We start from the raw sequence: 17,612 nt of genomic DNA, 5'->3' as shown, positions 1-17,612 counted from the left end.
AATGCAGCTCTCTGGTGATATCACAGCTGTGAACAGGGCTCAGTAAAGCCTTAAGAGGCTGAGATGGAAAGGCTATGGGGAGGACGTGCACCACCTTAACGGCATTGCAGATTTGTGAGGCAAAGTGTTACATATGTACTTAGTGGGAGCAAGAGTACAGATAGCCCTTGGTAAAGAACTGAAGCTATACTATTGGGCTGCTGCCCTGCCCCTGCCCTCATTCTGCCTGGACATGCATTCTGGGTGCAGTATAGTTTCTGATGGTGCTAATTTGCCCCTTTTTCCATTATGGCAGCCTGCAGCCAAATAATGCTGCCTCCCCCCAACTCTCTCATCTTACAGCAGCTCCTGGTCTCAGAGGGAAAGGCACGTCTCCTTGCCATGGCAGCTCTGAGGATAGGTGCCCTTTCCCCAACCACATCAGGGTTAGACTTGGAGGAGCCAGGGCTGGGCTGGACTTGGAGGAGGGTTGTCCCAGCCACGGCTGGGTTTGTGGCCAGGCCACTCTGGCCACAGCAGGTCTGGATTTGGGCCACAACAGCAGGTCTGGCCCTGGTTCACCCAGCCACAGCAGGTTCAGGGCTGGGCCACATTGGCTGGGTTCAGGCCCTGAGAGAGGCATTCCAGCCATAGCAGGTTTTGGCTGGCATTGGCTTCAGCCTCCCTCCCCCAGTCAAGGCATTTTGGAGGCTGGGCTAGATTAGGGTTGGGGGTGGCTCAGCCTTCCCTAGCTGTGGCACATTCCTGGGCGGGTTCCTTGAGAGCTTGCATGGCACGGTATAGGCAGCTGTGTGACTGCACAGCTCACAAGGCACTTGGAAGATATATATATATATAGAGAGAGAGAGAGATCTAAGGGTATGTCTAAACTACCCTGCTAGTTCGAACTAGCGGGGGTAATGTAGTCATCCACAGTTGCAAATGAAGCCCGGGATTTGAATTTCCCGGGCTTCATTTGCATGAAGCCGGCCGGCGCCATTTTTAAATGCCAGCTAGTTTGAACCCCGTGCCGCGCGGCTACACACGGCATGGAGTAGCTAGTTCGGACTAGGCTTCCTAATCCGAACTAGCTGTACTCCTCGTGGAATGAGGTGTACAGCTAGTTCGGATTAGGAAGCCTAGTCCGAACTAGCTACTCCGTGCCGCGTGTAGCCGCGCGGCACGGGGTTCGAACTAGCCGGCATTTAAAAATGGCGCCGGCCGGCTTCATGCAAATGAAGCCCGGGAAATTCAAATCCCGGGCTTCATTTGCAACTGTGGATGACTACATTACCCCCGCTAGTTCGAACTAGCGGGGTAGTGTAGACATACTCTTAGGCTATGTCTAGACTGCAGGCTTCTTTCGAAAGAGGCTCTTTCGAAAGCATCTTTCGAAAGAGCCTCTTTCAAAAGATCGCGTCTAGACTGCAGGCGGATCTTTCGAAAGAGAAATCCGCTTTTTCGAAAGAGAGCACCCAGCGAGTCTGGATGCTCTCTTTCGAAGACGGCCTCTTTACATTGAAGAACGCCTTCTTTCGAAAGAGGAACTTTCGAAAGAAGGCGTTCTTCCTCGTAAATTGAGGTTTACCGCCATCGAAAGAAAAGCCGCGTTCTTTCTAAATAATTTCGAAAGAACGCGGCTTGAGTCTGGACGCAGGGGAAGTTTTTTCGGGAAAAGGCTACTTTTCCCGAAAAACCCCCTGAGTCTGGACACGGCCTAAGTGTGTGTGTGTGTGTGTGTGTGTGTGTGTGTGTGTGTGTATATATACATATAGATACACACACATACACACAAAAAGATTTACAAGAATATTATTCAGGTTACAAAGTCAAACTCTCTCAGAAGTTAAGACATCTCAGACTGTGCAGCATTATATGGCATTTGATATGTTAAAAGCACAGCTCCCATTGATTTAAGTTCCAGCTACTAGTGTTCAATACTTCTGCAAATCAGATTCAAGGGTGTCAAGTCAGGCATCCAGAAAATGGGAAACACACAATTAGTGACCCTCTATGAAAAGCCTGGTATAAGTGATTTGCTCTCTCTGAGTATCACGTAAGAACTCTGTGACAGCAGACACTAACGCTATTTCAAAATAACTGTTTCAAAATAAGCATTATTCCTCGTGGAAAGCAGGAGTTATTATTTCAAAATAACTGGCCCGTTATTTTGAAATAATGGGCTGGGTAGTGTGGAGACTCTGCTTGCTATTTTGATTTAAGGGGGGGTTATTTCAAAATAACTCCCCAGTGTAGATCAGGGGAGCCATTACAGGGAAACTCCAGTTTCTACCATGTAACACTGGCTTGCAGAGAACACCCTCAGCCACTCTGTGGGTATGGTTCATGCACACTCTGGTCAGGTCTGGGAGAAGTGAAAGGATACAGCACGCTCAGTACATTTGTGTGGATGGCCCATGTGCAGTCCTGTCACATCTAGTGTCTGTGACAGCAGATGCACAAGCAGTCTAGTCAGCACTTTAATCTGAAAGAAGGTTTGAACAAGCACGGTTAGGAGCAAGTCTGTGGAAACTGTAGCTGCTAAAATCAGATCTCTCCTCTGTGCATTTACAGACTGAAACTTTTAGAGTCTTATAACTTGGCTGCATTTGGATGGATTTTAAGGGGATGGAAAAAGGGCACATTCATTACACAAAGTGACCCCCTGACAAATTTCAGGTCCCTGTTCCAAAGCAAGAGGTTGCTAAAGGAACAGTTTGAACCCTGGAGACTGATTTTAAAAATAGCCTGAGGCAGACACCTGGGATAAAAAAATCTCAGCCCAGATTAGAATCTGACAATGGGCTTTTATAGAATCAACAGGCTTTTATAATGGGAAATGTTAGGCAAGCTTAATAATGGCTGGCTCTAACTCCTCCACCTATAACATGAGTAAGTCTCTCTCTCTCTCACTCACTCTCAATATATATATAAGAAAATCTTATCTTGCTGGACAACAGAGTGATGTCATCACATCACTCTGCATCCACAGGAGCAAGATCCACCCACTCCCAGCCTGGGCACTGTGGCCCCAGGCTGGCCACCCCTCCATTTCCATTCCCTGGGGCCCTGTCCTTACTCTGGCGGTTGAGAGACCGCAGCCTGCACAGCCTGTGCCAACTCAGCCCTCCTACAGTGGGCAGAGAGGGGCCGAAAACCACGGCCTGCAGCAGGGGAGAAGTGGGCTGGCGGCAAATTAGTGGGACGTGAGAGGCCCAGACTGTCTGCTGCTGGGGGAGGACTGAGAGCCGAGGGCTGGCTGTGGCTGGGAGCTAGGGGGCAAGAGGCTGGGGCTGGCTGCGGCCCTGGCTTTCCCCTCCCTGGTAGCTGGGGGGCAGAGCAAGAGGCCATTGGTCCTCTCTTCCCTAGTGTCTGTGGGGAGAGCTGGACCTGCCTACCCCCAGAGCCAAGGAGGTTGGCAAGCACAGCGAGCAGGGGCACAGTCCCTTAGTAATGTGTAAATATCATTATTATGGGATTTGCATCCAGGCTACTTGTACACTGCCAGCTTTGCTAGCAGTGCCTATGAAAATGAAGTGCAGATTAGCATATTGCGTGCGCAAAAAAGTTTTGCGCAAAAAAATCCACACTGCTTGCGCAAAAACAGCTTGAATGAATTATGCAAATGAAGCATGGCAATATGCTAATCCACACTTCATTTGCATAGGCACTGCCGGGAAAGCCGGTAGTGTAGACAAAGCCCCAGAGTTTCATGCAATAATTTCTGACACCATACATTAAATTGGATTTATTATGCATTTTGTCCATCTCACCTGTACTCTGACTACAAATCTATCTTCACTTGATTACTTCCAAACATAAGCTGTTTCAAGCCTCTGCCATTTTCCTTTAACAAAAAGTTTCTTTCCAAAGTACATATTAAAACTATCTTAGGTGCAGAATTCCAAGTATTTAGTCCTATAGATCAGTGAGAAATTCAAGATCTGACCTCATGTAATGCAACAGAGCCAAATCTGTTCTACCACTAGAAAGGGGAGATGCCCAGCTTTCTAGTATATTTAGCTCTTGCACCTAGTCTTGATAGATGCCAGTATTTTGGACCTTACATTCATGCCATTAATATTTATTCTGCATAGTTACATATAAGTTTGCATATTCCATATACAAAACACATACAGTATCTGTGTACTACTGCGAGAGAAACAGCCTATATAATTTCTCTCCCCACCCCATATCTGAAAGATGCTTACATTTATTTGTTTTCTGTACATACAGTTGAATCAACGGTTTCTTTTCAATCCTCCTCTAGATTTTGCCAACTGTGCGTGAAGATTCTGGCTTCTTTTCCTGCCATGCTATCAATTCTTACGGGGAGGACCGTGGAATAATTCAGCTCACTGTGCAAGGTAGGAAGAGGACAACATAAGGAAAAAAACACAACTATTGTAGTACAGTAAGTGTATGCCATGCTCAGAAATCTGTTTTTGGGGGGGAGGTGTAAGTCCCTAATTAAACATATTTCTAATTATCTGAGAAATTATAAGGTGCATCAGAATCTTTTTCTGAACTCATATTTTTTAGCACCACAGATTCAGTCACAATAAAACTTAAACTTCTGAGTCTTTGTAGAAATGTGCAGATGAGTAAAAGGAGTATTTCTTATATGCACAAATTAACAATCTACTTGTCAGACTTAAATATCCGCCAGCACTTATACTGCAAGGACAATATACTTGAGGGTTGCCTTATTTATTTTTTAAATCAAAACAATCCTCTAAATTCAGGTGAAAGACAAAAGTGATTTGATGTAATTTTTTTCAGAAGAAATGTTAAACCTATTGTTTGTTTAGAAACACAATATTTCAAGTTTAATCCATCAAAATAAATTGTAATATATTTGTGCAACTCGGGCTGCAGTAGCCTTTATCGCCTAGGGTTGGGATCTCCTTCCTGTGTGGGCTTAGTCAGGCAGACAGCAACGGGATGTGGTGTGGTTTAAGGTGATGGTATTTTAGATGCCGAGCAGAGACAAAACTCAGCCATTGGCCACTGCTGGTTTGCCATTTGATGCTTGCTCATGTGCTCTTATGCCTTGGAGCTTGCATATAAATTTCTAGTATTTGAAAATCTCTTTCTCCCAACCCTTGGCTCCATGTTACGACAGGTTCCACAACACGTCTGAACCAACCCTGTCAAAAATTTAGGTGGAAATTGGGAGCTTGATTCTCATTTGCCCTAAAGTTCCTTTATGCTGCTTTGGCAATGCAAATGGTTCTTATACAATGCATAATGTGTAAATATGAATCAGGCCCTTGGTTTTGAACCCTTCTTTTATGAATTTACATTCAAAGGATTAGGATTCTTATTTCTCCCAACCCCCAATAGATTGTATGTATATACTTTCGCATACATTCAAAATGTAGCAGTACCAAAGCAGTGTGACAGTTATAGCCAGAATACTCCCCTGGCATGAATACAGGGTGTCCCCGCTATGAGTCACCCTGATGTACCTCCATTCCACACTAAAGTCATTGATGCTTGTAGGAAGTGATGCGTTATAAATCCTCCCATTCCCTGCTCTTAAGTCGTGCAAAAAAAAAAACCAATTTGTGCAAATGAAAGTCAGCTAAGGAAAAAAATTCCCCACTTTAAGTTGTTCTGCTGTAAGTCCAAGTCTTTTGGAAGGTATCTTGGACTTATAGTGAGGTTAGCCTGTATTGCAAAAGGGATTGGAATTTAAGCAATACTGCAATATGGTGCATCTATTTAGGTCTACCACTAATTAGTAATCCAAGACAAATTCATTCTCTCTTATTTTGATAAATGGTCTTTCCTTTCTTAAAGTCCGCAGAATGCTCTTCAATGGGTGGTTAAATGAGTATATAGATATTAATGAAGGAGCAGAGAAAACATCATAAGATCTTCCTGTTAACAGCCCGCGATAGAGCCATGCTCATTATTATATCTTATGCTTAATACCAGCATTCTTTTGACTAAAGCAGAGTCTGTCTATTAACTCAGAGCCACCAGACCCTCCTGAAATAGAAATCCGAGAGGTGAGAGCACGCAGCATTGCCCTCCGATGGACAATGGGATTTGATGGAAATAGTCCAATCACAGGCTACGATATTGAATGCAAGAACAAATCTGGTAAGGGATAGTCTTCATTTGCAAGTGATCCATTTCTCATTACTTGTTTTTATTCCTTCATTATTTTGTTTGTTCTGTAACTAGTGAATCATAATCAAAACACTGTGAGGTAAATTCTTCTTTGACAGTCTTTTTGTTGTTCTACATTGGGATTTGTCTTCTGTCATTTCACTTGTTTTGATTTCTTGTGTTATGACCATTTTGCTTATATTTGGATTGTTGTGCTTCCTTTTTTTATTGGGATATGCACAGATAACTGCGTCAGATATCCTAATGCAGCCTTAGCCATTCCAGCTGGTAACAATGGATGCTGAATAGTAATAGGCAACTATTATTATCTTTACCTCCTTCTATTTGTTTTTCTACTGCCCATTTTCCCCAGCAGAGTAATTTTTTTAAACAGGGACCTTTTATCTGGATTGCTGCAGTTTGGAAATTCTCTTCTGTTGTACATAGAGTTGTGTGAGGTTTCACCAGAACAGCAGGATTAGGAGCCAAACTGCAGACTTGGGAATGCACTAGGATAGACAAAGAAATCTGTACAGTAGCTTGCTGAACTACCAAGCTGAGTTTGCAGTAATCTCTAATGTGCTGCAAGGGACAGGCTAGTGGCACATATCTGCAGAACAACCTAAGCAAATATATTTTTGCTAGCTCAGCATTCAGCCATAGCTACATGCTGCTCATAAGTAAAGCTAACTCATCTGTCAGTATCACTACAGGAGTGCTAATTCATATTCTTAAAGGGAAAATACCATTTTGGGAAATATAGTGACATTTTACATTTTTCAGTATTTGAACTTTTGGAATAAATATCAAAGTTCTGCCTCTGGGTTGCTCTGTAACATAAAAGGTGCATGTTGGCTTGAGTTTCAACTCTATTTGGACAGGTAGCAGAAAGAATTATCGGTAAGGTCATAACATCACTTCCATTTATGCTTTCTCACACCTAACATGTTGTTGCTGTGAGCCATGCTACTCTGATTCATTTAATGTTCCAAATATGTAGATGAAAGGCGTGTGTCTGTTTGTTTCATGCATGTTGTATATGCGACATTGTAAGACATTACACACTCACCAATACAGTCTTTCACCATGTTGTGTGGGGAGGGGAAGGGAAATATTCTGCATAGGAATGCAAAACAAATAAAGCATTGTGGCAAAAACCTGAAAGAGTTATTGGAGAATGGTGAGAACCTGATAAACTGGAAGAAAATAACCATAACTCCTGAGTCAGGAAATCATCTCTATTCAGGAAAGAATTTAAACATAGCATAGGATTGTCTTTAAGCACATATTTACATTCCATTGATGTCCATGCAAATCAAAGTCATGTTTAAAATTTAAGCCCAGGCTTTCATATGCTTTCATAACCCAAGAAAGCACTGGGTTGGAAGCAGAGAACTATAGATGTGTAAGGTTTGCTTTGTTGATAAGCAAGCTTTAATATTAAAAAAGGACATTTAATTTGTTCATTTGTTTTGTAATGCTTTCCATCCTGGTGTTCGTGATACTCTGTCTATGGAGATTACCTGCAGACATAGTCTAATAAGTGATGCATTTTGAATATATATAGTTATCAGTGCAAACATATTGCTGATGAAGTTAATAATGAGAGAGTATTTGTGTAATGTTCTATTTTTAACTCTTTGAAACTGATAACTATTTGTAAAAATTATATTCCACTACATATCTTTAATATTTTGCAGGATCACCTTGGACATACTAGTTTGTGTAGCAGAGAAGTAGCAATCCTACCTGCACATGCTCTTTGGTGTGCAAGAATAGCATATTCATATTCCTATTTTGGGAGTTAGGAGGATGCTGTACTGCAAAATAGAAGCAAATGTCACACTTGTTTGTATAAAACACTCATAAGCACGGTTTCTTGTTTGGTTGGTTTTTAGGGAAAGATATTATGTAAAAATGTAAATTATATCAGTGAAATTATTCCCTATGAAATATTGGCTGGATTCTCAGTATAGCATGCATGGAAGGTATGCAGGTTAGCAAGGGAATATAACTATGTTACATGCACACGTCCACGTTTTTTGGGTCTGGCTTTTCCTATTCACACATAATCCACTCCACTAACCCAGAAGAAGAGGAGTTTAGAATACCATCCCTCCCTGACACACCCTCATCAGAATCAGGGTCTCTATTTTCTGTAAATCTGGTGGATACTTTTCAGGTGATGATACAGAGTGCATGCAAGGGTGAAGCAGTGAACATGATGTACTTGGGTGTCAAAACTGCATCCGAACAATACCACATGATCCCCCTGAAGCAAGGCTAACGTAGATTAAAAATGGTTATGTGACTAGAGCATATTATAATGGCAAAAGTTTGAATCTGGAAAGCAAAAGGAATGGGTGGAGGAAGTGGTGCATGAGATAATACATTAAAACTGTATAGCTAAATAAACAATGTGGGCCCAATCCTGCAAGATGCTGAGTACCCTCACAGTGTAGGCAATGGGCAGGTGATCATTTGCATGCAACTACTGTGCCCAGTTTTTGGTCATCACTATGTAGATAAATCATCAAGAAGATAGAAAGGCAGAAAAAAGGCATTGGGAAAGTTAATTTAAGCTGAGTTGCTGGGGAAGCCGGTGCTGAAGAAAAAGAGAGTCAAAAGGGGTTGTTGCTGATTTTTTTCAGATTTTGGAAAAACAGTGAGCTTAGAAAGATAAGATCCCTGAACTAATATTAAACCCACTGCTTAGTGTACATAGACAAAAGAAGGAAATAACAGGCTAGAAGATAATTTAAGCAAAACATTCACACAGCAGATTATAAGAATCTATAATGCCCTTCCGAGAATAGCCCCCCACTACAAAAAGGATGTGGACGCATTGGAGAGGGTCCAGCGGAGGGCAACCAAAATGATTAGGGGGCTGGAGCATATGACTTATGAGGAGAGGCTGAGGGACTTGGGTCTGTTTAGTCTGCAGAAGCGAAGAGTGAGGGGGGATTTGATAGCAGCCTTCAACTTCCTGAAGGGAGGTTCCAAAGAGGATGGAGAAAGGCTGTTCTCAGTAGTGACAGATGGCAGAACAAGGAGCAATGGTCTCAAGTTGTGGTGGGAGAGGTCCAGGTTGGATTTTAGGAAAAACTATTTCACTAGAAGGGTAGTGAAGCACTAGAATGCGTTACCTAGGGAAGTAGTGGAGTATCCATCCCTAGAGGTGTTTAAGTCTCGGCTTGACAAATCCCTGGCCGGGTTGATTTACTTGGAATTGATCCTGCCTAGAGCAGGGGGCTGGACTTGATGACCTTATGAGGTCTTTTCCAGTTCTATGATTCTGTGATTCTATGCCAGCTGACTACTTAGGTACCTGGGTCCTGACGATTGTAGAGCAGTCAGAATGGAGACAAGAACCCAGAAGAAGTGATTCTCCCCCTCTCCCCCATTCTACAATTTCTGCTTCAAGTGACAATTCATGGGAAGGTCTCAGGACACTACTTTCCCAGCTATGGCTCTGTGGCATATACATTATACCTAACATGAACATGAGTATAGTTGTTTTCTAATATTATATTATACTTGAGTATCTTATTTGCAAGTCTGAAAATGTGTGTCAGCCTAGAAATATCGGTTAAGCTATGTCTACACTACGTGTTTTGTCGGAAGAGGCAATGAAAATGAAGCGCTGATTAGCATTTTCTTGAGCTTCATTTGCATAATCTATTCTGTTCCGTTTCTGCCCAAGACGTTTTTGCGCAAAAACATGCAGTGTGGACGTGTCCATTTTGTGCAAAAAGATCCTCTCTGAGAGAGGCATAAGGATCTTTCACAAAAAGGTGTTTTTGTGCAAAATGGACACATCCACACCTCATGTTTTTATGCAAAAACCTCTTGCGCATAAATGGATTGGAATGAATTATGGAAATGAAACACGAGAAAATGCTAATCAGCACTTCATTTGCATTGCCTCTTCCGACAAACACTTAGCATAGACATAGCCTTAATCAATAAATCTCTACCTACAGTAAGCCATAGATTAATATTTTAAAATTTCACAGACAAGTCACCGGGGAGTGGGGACGCTAACATCTTAAGTACAGTATTTCTAGCAGCCTCCCAATCCAACCATCAAGTCCCTCACAACTGTTCCTAAACTGTGACCGAATGCTATCTCCTTTTCTGTTTCTCTGATCCCAAACCCATCATAACACCCTCCACTGAAAGTTGCATTCCAAATCTTGAATAAATCCACTTGTAATTATTGTCAGAAAGCAACCAGATTTATTGCCCTTCCAGAATGACAGAAAAGACCACATATCTCTGACAAGCACCATGAGCTCATCATCCATCACCCAAACCTACCAACTGCCCCTTTCAAGAAGCATTAGTAGCTCTGAATCTCCTGCGATTTTAGAAGAGTGCCAAGAAGTAGTTAGATATTGGGGAATACAGAAGAGAACAAAATTCCATTTCCATGACTTCCATGAGAATGTGACTCAAAAGTCATTTACATGAATTAAAGAACTGTAGCAAAGGCAGGTGAGGATATGAAGGGCCCATTAAGGAGCAGAGTAGGCAAGAAGCATCCTGCAGATTAAAATGGCATACAGTGTTTAGCAATCTATTTTGAAAATATTGCCAAATCACACTGCATTACATTGTCATTAGCCCTTTTCACTCTACCCTGATGTTTCTATTATAGGCTTGATGTTGTACAAAGCCGGTACTGAATGTTGTGTTATAAGGTAAAGAATTATGAGCAAGTCCTGGACTCAAAGAGCAACCTAGCACCATAACAATGTCTGGGTTAGGCACATAATGACATGAAGCCTCTCATGGCCCCAGCCATCAACCATGGCCCTTTCCCCATTTGAAATAGCAATGAGCCCCCTCTTCAGTCATTGAGAGCCAGAGCAACATAAGAATGGCTATGCTGGCTTAGACCAATGGTTCATCTAGCCCAGTATATTGGTTTCTGAGAGTGGCAGGTGCCTGATGCTTTTGAGGAAATGAATAGAACTGAACAAATATTGAGTGATCCACCCCTGTCATCCAGTCCCAGCTTCTGGCAGTCCAAGGGTTAGAGATACTGAGAGCACAGGGTTGCATCCCTGACCATCTTGGGTAGTAGGCACTGATGGATCTATCCCCCATGAATTAATGTAATTTTTTTAACCCCAGATATACTTTTGGCCTTTGCAACATCCCCTGGCAAGGAGGTCCACAGGTTGACCATATTTTGTGTGAAGAAATGCGTCCTTATAATTGTGCTAAACCTGCTGCAAATTAATTTAACTGAATGATCCCCAATGGTTCTTGTGTTATGTGAAGGGGTGAATAACACTTCCCTATTCACTTTCTCTATAGCATTCATGATTTTATAGGTATCAGAAAGCTCCTGACTCGCCACGTGGAACGAGGTGTACCGGTAGTTCGAATTAGAGATCCTAATTCGAACTACCTATTCCGTGCAGCGTGTAGTCGCGTGTATCCGCGGGCATGGAGTTCAGACTAAGGGACATTTAAAAATGGTGGCGCCCGGGAAGATGCAAATGAAGTCCGGGATATTTAAATCCCGGGCTTCATTTGCAACTTCGAATGCCTACATTAGCCTCCCTAGTTCGAACTAGGGGGCTAGTGTAGACATACCCTTAAGGAATGGCAGCTTCCCATACTTATTTCAACAACTGAGGTGTCACTGTTGGATTGGTGGGACTCTAATCCTCCTTCCACACACACAGTCCTCCAGGACAAAGGGTGGGAAGGGGTTACAGGGCTTTCCAGAGGAGTTGGTCAGGGAATTAACACAGGATTGAGATGAATGGGGTAATTGACCCCTTTCTGAGCTGTTGTCCTTTCCTTTCAGACTAAGGCATACATTTTAGCATCCTTCATTTGTCACATTTTCAAGCTTTTCTTTACAACAAAGTGGGCCATAAACTCTTTTTTTTTAAAATAAAAGTTGAGACTTTTGTATAATCACATGGTTTCAGGATTCTAGGCTTGGGCTGATAGGCCAGCTCTGCCTTCATCCATCCATCCATGGCCCAATTAAATTACTGCAGTCTGTTCATCGCATTACTCCAGCCTGCTAGCAGAAGGGACAAGGGGTAGGAGAAAGCATGTAACCAGGTGTCTCATCATGCTGGAGCTTATTTATGTCTACTCCATACCTTGCCTATTTTTGATGCTGCATCCTTGAAAGTTAGGGTGATCTACACAATAAGTTAAGCAAATTGTGCAGCTTATTTTGAATCAATTTCAAAATATGGCGCTGTCTACACAGCACTTATTTCAAAATAAATCACTATTCCGAAATGTCCCTTACTCCTTGTGGAGTGAGGTTGACAGGGAGTCAGAATAGCAAGCCCATTATATTTCAAAATAATGTGCGCACTCAATTGACGTTGAATAGCTATGGTATCCCGAAATAGCACAGCAGTGTAAACATAGCCTCAGGGAGAAAGGTGCAAAGGAAGGATTATACTTAGTGCTTAGCTTTCCTCATACCTGTACATAGACTCAGCTCACACTTGCATTTAAGCACATTCTTTTATCCATTCTGTGCATGGATTTCCAGAATCACGGTCTTTATCTGCAGCTTGAAAAGGGTAGCTTCAAGAAATCATACCGGTTTTAGCAAAGCATATGACAAATGTGTGTAGTTTTAAATAGTTTCACTAGATGGCATCTCACACACAAAATAGAAATTCAGTATTAGCAAAAATTATTACCTATACAATTATCCCTCCAAATCAGTAGTAAAGTACAATATAAAACATATTCAGCCTGACTAGATTCTATAAATGGACCTTTGTGGGTCAATCATTACCTTTAGAATTAGCGAAAAGTACAACACAGAGGTACTGATTTTCATAAACACTTTCACTCAGTGTGCATTTTATATAGCACTTAGAATTGCCTGATTTTTTTAAAAAAATCTCTTTTTGAGGGAAAAAAGGAACTGAAATTTTATGCTTTCTCTTTGCTTTTTGATGTATGATTCTTATCCATTCTGTATATATTATTTCTAAGTTAAAACCCCATTAAATACGTTGATTTTAAAATGCTTTAATATGATAATAGGAAACCAAAAGAGTTATAAATCAATCACTGTAACTGACTGGATGAATTTTTACTTCCAACATCAGAACAACCATTTTATTTCTAACATCTAGCAGCAGGATTTAAGTCAGCTTTTGTGTGAGTGTGTCAGCTGCTAACAACACTAGAGAGAAATTAAACAGTTTTGTTCTTGTGTGTGTCTCAAGCTTTTCCTATTTCCCCCATCGCCCCAGAAATTTGGATCATAAAATATTCTAAAATCTGTGTATTATCTACACTGTGTCAATCTGGAATAAAATATAATTAGAAATCTTAGCGTTTCTGGCTTTCCATCTCCTTCCTTATCTTAGTATACCACTATTTAATCTGCCAAGAATTTAGGGGATTTTTTCAGACTAGATTGTCTTATTTGAGTAATTTATTTTTTTTTAAAAATCTGACATTGAAGGAAATCTTTTTAAACATCTTAATCAATTTTGTAAAATACTCAAATCAAAATTATTATCTCCTATAAGGAAAGTTTAATAATTCCATATAAACTGGATCTTTTTACTCCAGAACTGTTGACATAGCAGCCTGAGATAGAGATTGTTTTTCTCTATGTTTGTTCAGGGCTAAGCACAGTGGAGCTCCTATCTTGGCTGAGGTCCTTATGTACAATTCTAACCACAACCATAGGTAACTATTACAGGCCAGATTATCCGCTGCCCTGAGATTCTGCTGAGTTCATCTCAATTGCGGGATCATCATGGAGCCAGTTGCAACTTCCTGATTCTAAGATCAGCCCCAGAGCAGATTAGTATAGCCTAATGGCTGCTCTTAAATGTATCAGCTGGCAATAGTCCCCAAAGGTCCATCTGACAGCAAAAAAAGAACCAGAAAGCCGTGCATTCCAGCTATGCTTCCTTCTTGCCCTCCAATGGCAATGGCAGCAGGAAGGGTGGCATAGAAGTATGTTTTGCCAGCGGTACATCTAGTAGAGAGTTTCCCATATCTGGATGCTTTTATGAACCATAGACATTCTTGCGGCTTGTCCGTCACTGAATGATTCCCCATTTCATATTTTATGGTTGTTTAATTCTTTCTGCTGATATATTTGGTATATACAGAATACAGGACTAACTGAAATATTGGTTTATGGCTATCCCCGAATTGCAGTGTTTAGGGGGGGTGATGGCTACTGTCATTAATTCAAATTCAGAGGGGTAGCCATGTTTGTCTGGATCTGCAAAAGCGACAGTGAGCTCTGTGGCACCTTATACACCAAGGCTGTGTCTACACTGGCACCGTTTTCCGTAAAAGGGATGCTAATGAGACACTTCGGAATTGCAAATTCCGCGGGGGATTTAAATATCCCCCGCGGAATTTGCATGAACATGGCTGCCGCTTTTTTCCGTCTCGGGGTTTTGCCGGAGAAAGGCGCCAGTCTAGACGGGATCTTGCGGAAAATAAGCCCTTTTCCGCAAGATCCCTTATTCCTACTTGAAAGTAGAAATAAGGGATCTTCTGGAAAAGGGCTTATTTTCCGCAAGATCCCGTCTAGACTGGTGCTTTTCTCCGGCAAAACCCCAAGCCGGAAAAAAGCGGCAGCCATGTTCATGCAAATGCCGCGGGGAATATTTAAATCCCCCGCGAAATTTGCAATTCTGAAGTGTCTCATTAGCATCCCTTTTACGGAAAAGGGTGCCAGTGTAGACACAGCCTAACAGATGTATTGGAGCATAAGCTTTCGTGGGCAAAGACCCACTTTGTCAGATGCATGTCACATCTGACATGCATCGTCTTTGCCCATGAAAGCTTATGCTCCAATACATCTGTTAATCTATAAGGTGCCACAGGACTCCTGGTTGCTTTTGCATTAATTCAAATGTTTGTCTTTTAAGACACAGCATGGTGGTTTCAATCTGTGAACAAGAGCACCAACTGAAAATGTCCATAAAGTGTACGGTGTATTCAAAGCAAATTTTACAGAGGCTATGTTTAGAGAAGGCCTTTAGGCTTAGACATCCTGGGAGCAGTACTGCAAAGGTAGCAGTGATGATTCCATAATGAACGGTGCAGTGGATTAGCGCTGCATCCACTGATGCCTAAACATTTAGAAGTTTTTAAATGAGCATCAGTTGATAGCTAAATGTTTGTTCATTTTTAAGTGCAGACAAACAAAGAATAGTATTGTTCTGCAACCAACAAAATTGTTTAGCACATAAACAACCTGTGCATCTTTTAAGGGTACATCTAGACTGCAAGGCTATTTCAAGATACTGGAGGTATCCCGAAATAGCTACCCCACGTCCAAGGAATGCATCTGATATTTCAAAATAATTTTCTAAATAACAGATGTGCTATTTCGGCATCCCTGTAAACCTCGTTCCATGAAGAATAAGGGATGTCTCAAAATAGTGCTTTATTTTGAAATTTGGCACCATGTAGAGGCGCCAAATTTCGAAATAGCCTATTTTCAAAATAAAATCGAAATAAGATACTCATCTACTAAAGACTAATATATCTAGAGTGATGGCAAATTGTGTATTTTATTTCGATTTTACAGTACAGTGTAGATGTACCCTAAGAGATGCTACAGAAAGAGAGAAAGAAGTGCATAGTGCCTCAAAAACTGGACACAGTATATTGTTTCCTGCTATGCTTTCGTATTTTTAACCTAGACTTTTCTGTCTGGTGAGCTTTTTATGATGCTGCCTGCAGTGACCCTCGCTATATACAACACCACGTCTAGCTCCCAGCTAAATCCCATAGGATGCTGCAGAGGTTAAAGGAGAAATATGCAATACAGTGAAAAAGAAATGACAGATGACAACACATAAGAGATGTCAAGATGATTTAAAACAGATCAGTGCTGCTGTTTTATTTGGACTGATTTAATGTTACATTGAGGCAGTGTAGTTACTACATGTAACCAAATTCTGTCCTTTCTAATACTATGTGTCAAGCAAGTTTAGTGAATAATTTATGCTAAATGCGAATAACCCCAGATTTCCTTAAATATTGATTTAATCTGGATAAATTTCCTCTTTTTACAAGCACATCATGACGCCACCAGTGTTAAATCTCATTGAATTTGGATCTGCATCATTAACTGGAGAACATGCTTCAGAGGCTTAGCACTCAATACTGAAAAGTGCCAAGTATATTGGCCCACATCTCACTTAAACTCACACTTATCTGCATAGCTCATTGGATAAGTTTGCAGGAGTGAGCCCTTAAGAATTTAAAATATAAAACATTTTTACCTTTCTAAATGATCCTTTGCATCTTTAAGCATCCTCCCTGTCCCCCTTCTTGTTCCTGTCAAACAACTTCCTTTCAAGCCTATTTGTCACAGTTACCAACCTTCTGAGGAACACTGAATGACAGCAGGTCTCATCCTTTTCCCAGTCACAAAATAAAATTGGGGGACTCCTATCACTCCTATTTAATTATAAAAAAGGGAGGATTGTAACAAGCCCTTTGGACCTGTTCATGCACCCCAGGTTGAGACCACTTTCTGTGAGCACTTTGATCAAAGAGAAGGAGTACTGAAGAGAAATTCTATATGCCATTTTCTCATAAGAGTGAGTTAGTTAAATATTGGAAATAACAAAATGAATGGGAAATTGTTTTTAGTTTTTTTCTCTCCCCCCATTTTATCAAACAGACTCCTGGGATTCCGTTCAGCGAACCAAAGATGTCTCCCCTCAGCTGAACCAGGCCACTATCATTGACCTCCACCCTTCCTCCACCTACAACATCCGCATGTACGCCAAAAACCGCATTGGCAAGAGTGAAGCAAGCAATGAGCTCACTATCACTACAGATGAAGCAGGTATGTTCTGATGTTAGCTAACTCTCACCTGAGCACAAGTTTTCTTCCTTGCTAGTAATCTCTGTTTGTAATGCCAGCTACATTACTGCAGCTATCTTACAGCGGATCCCAAAATATTCCAAGAAAGCATGACTTAGAAACCTCATTAAGCAGGCTTGTCATTAAAGCTGTTAATTGGCATCTAGTGGTCAAAAAAATATTGTGCCTCAAATTTTCAGCCTTAGGGGCTAGAAACTGTGCATTTAAAGTCCTGTGGAAGCACGTCCGTAAATAAGAGCTACATTTTAGTGATGACTCAGCATTTATAAAAATCGGATCTGTTTATTTTTAGATGCCTAAATATCATTTTGTATGCCTAATTTAAAATTCTCAAGATTAAAAATGTGTATCTACATGAATAATGTCATTATTGAGCTATTCTCTGCCCATCTTGGCTGAAGGAAGAAACTAAATCATTGCAGTTAGTTTGAACTAGTTAATATTGTTTCCTTGAATTTAATTTTCATGCAGTCCTGCACTGCAGATAGCATTGGCCATTGCAGCACTTCCTCTTCAGCCAGGAGAGCAAGTGACTGACTGTTCAGTCAGAACATGGCCACTGTCTCAATCTCTCTCTCTCTCTCTCTCTCTTTTTTGGCAAGAGGATTCTGACAACACTTTCCCCTTAATG

The 17,612-nt window shown here is 41.3% G+C and overlaps 1 protein-coding gene across 1 annotated transcript in view; it reads left to right on the top strand.

Annotated features, from left to right (window-relative positions):
* Positions 1 to 17,612, top strand: part of DSCAM (DS cell adhesion molecule) — a 697,767-nt gene that overhangs the window by 531,486 nt on the left and 148,669 nt on the right. Inside the window, exons 13-15 of the mRNA XM_075912112.2 lie at positions 4,250 to 4,346; positions 5,962 to 6,090; positions 16,775 to 16,942. Coding sequence (XP_075768227.1) covers positions 4,250 to 4,346; positions 5,962 to 6,090; positions 16,775 to 16,942 — 394 coding nt within the window. The remainder of the gene's footprint in view (positions 1 to 4,249; positions 4,347 to 5,961; positions 6,091 to 16,774; positions 16,943 to 17,612) is intronic.

The sequence above is a fragment of the Pelodiscus sinensis genome, chromosome 1 (assembly GCF_052426305.1).
Source record: "Pelodiscus sinensis isolate ZL-2025 chromosome 1, ASM5242630v1, whole genome shotgun sequence".
Classification (NCBI taxonomy): Eukaryota; Metazoa; Chordata; order Testudines; family Trionychidae; genus Pelodiscus; species Pelodiscus sinensis.
The sequence above is the reverse complement of the archived record's forward strand: the minus strand, read 5'-3'. Positions and strand labels throughout refer to the sequence as shown.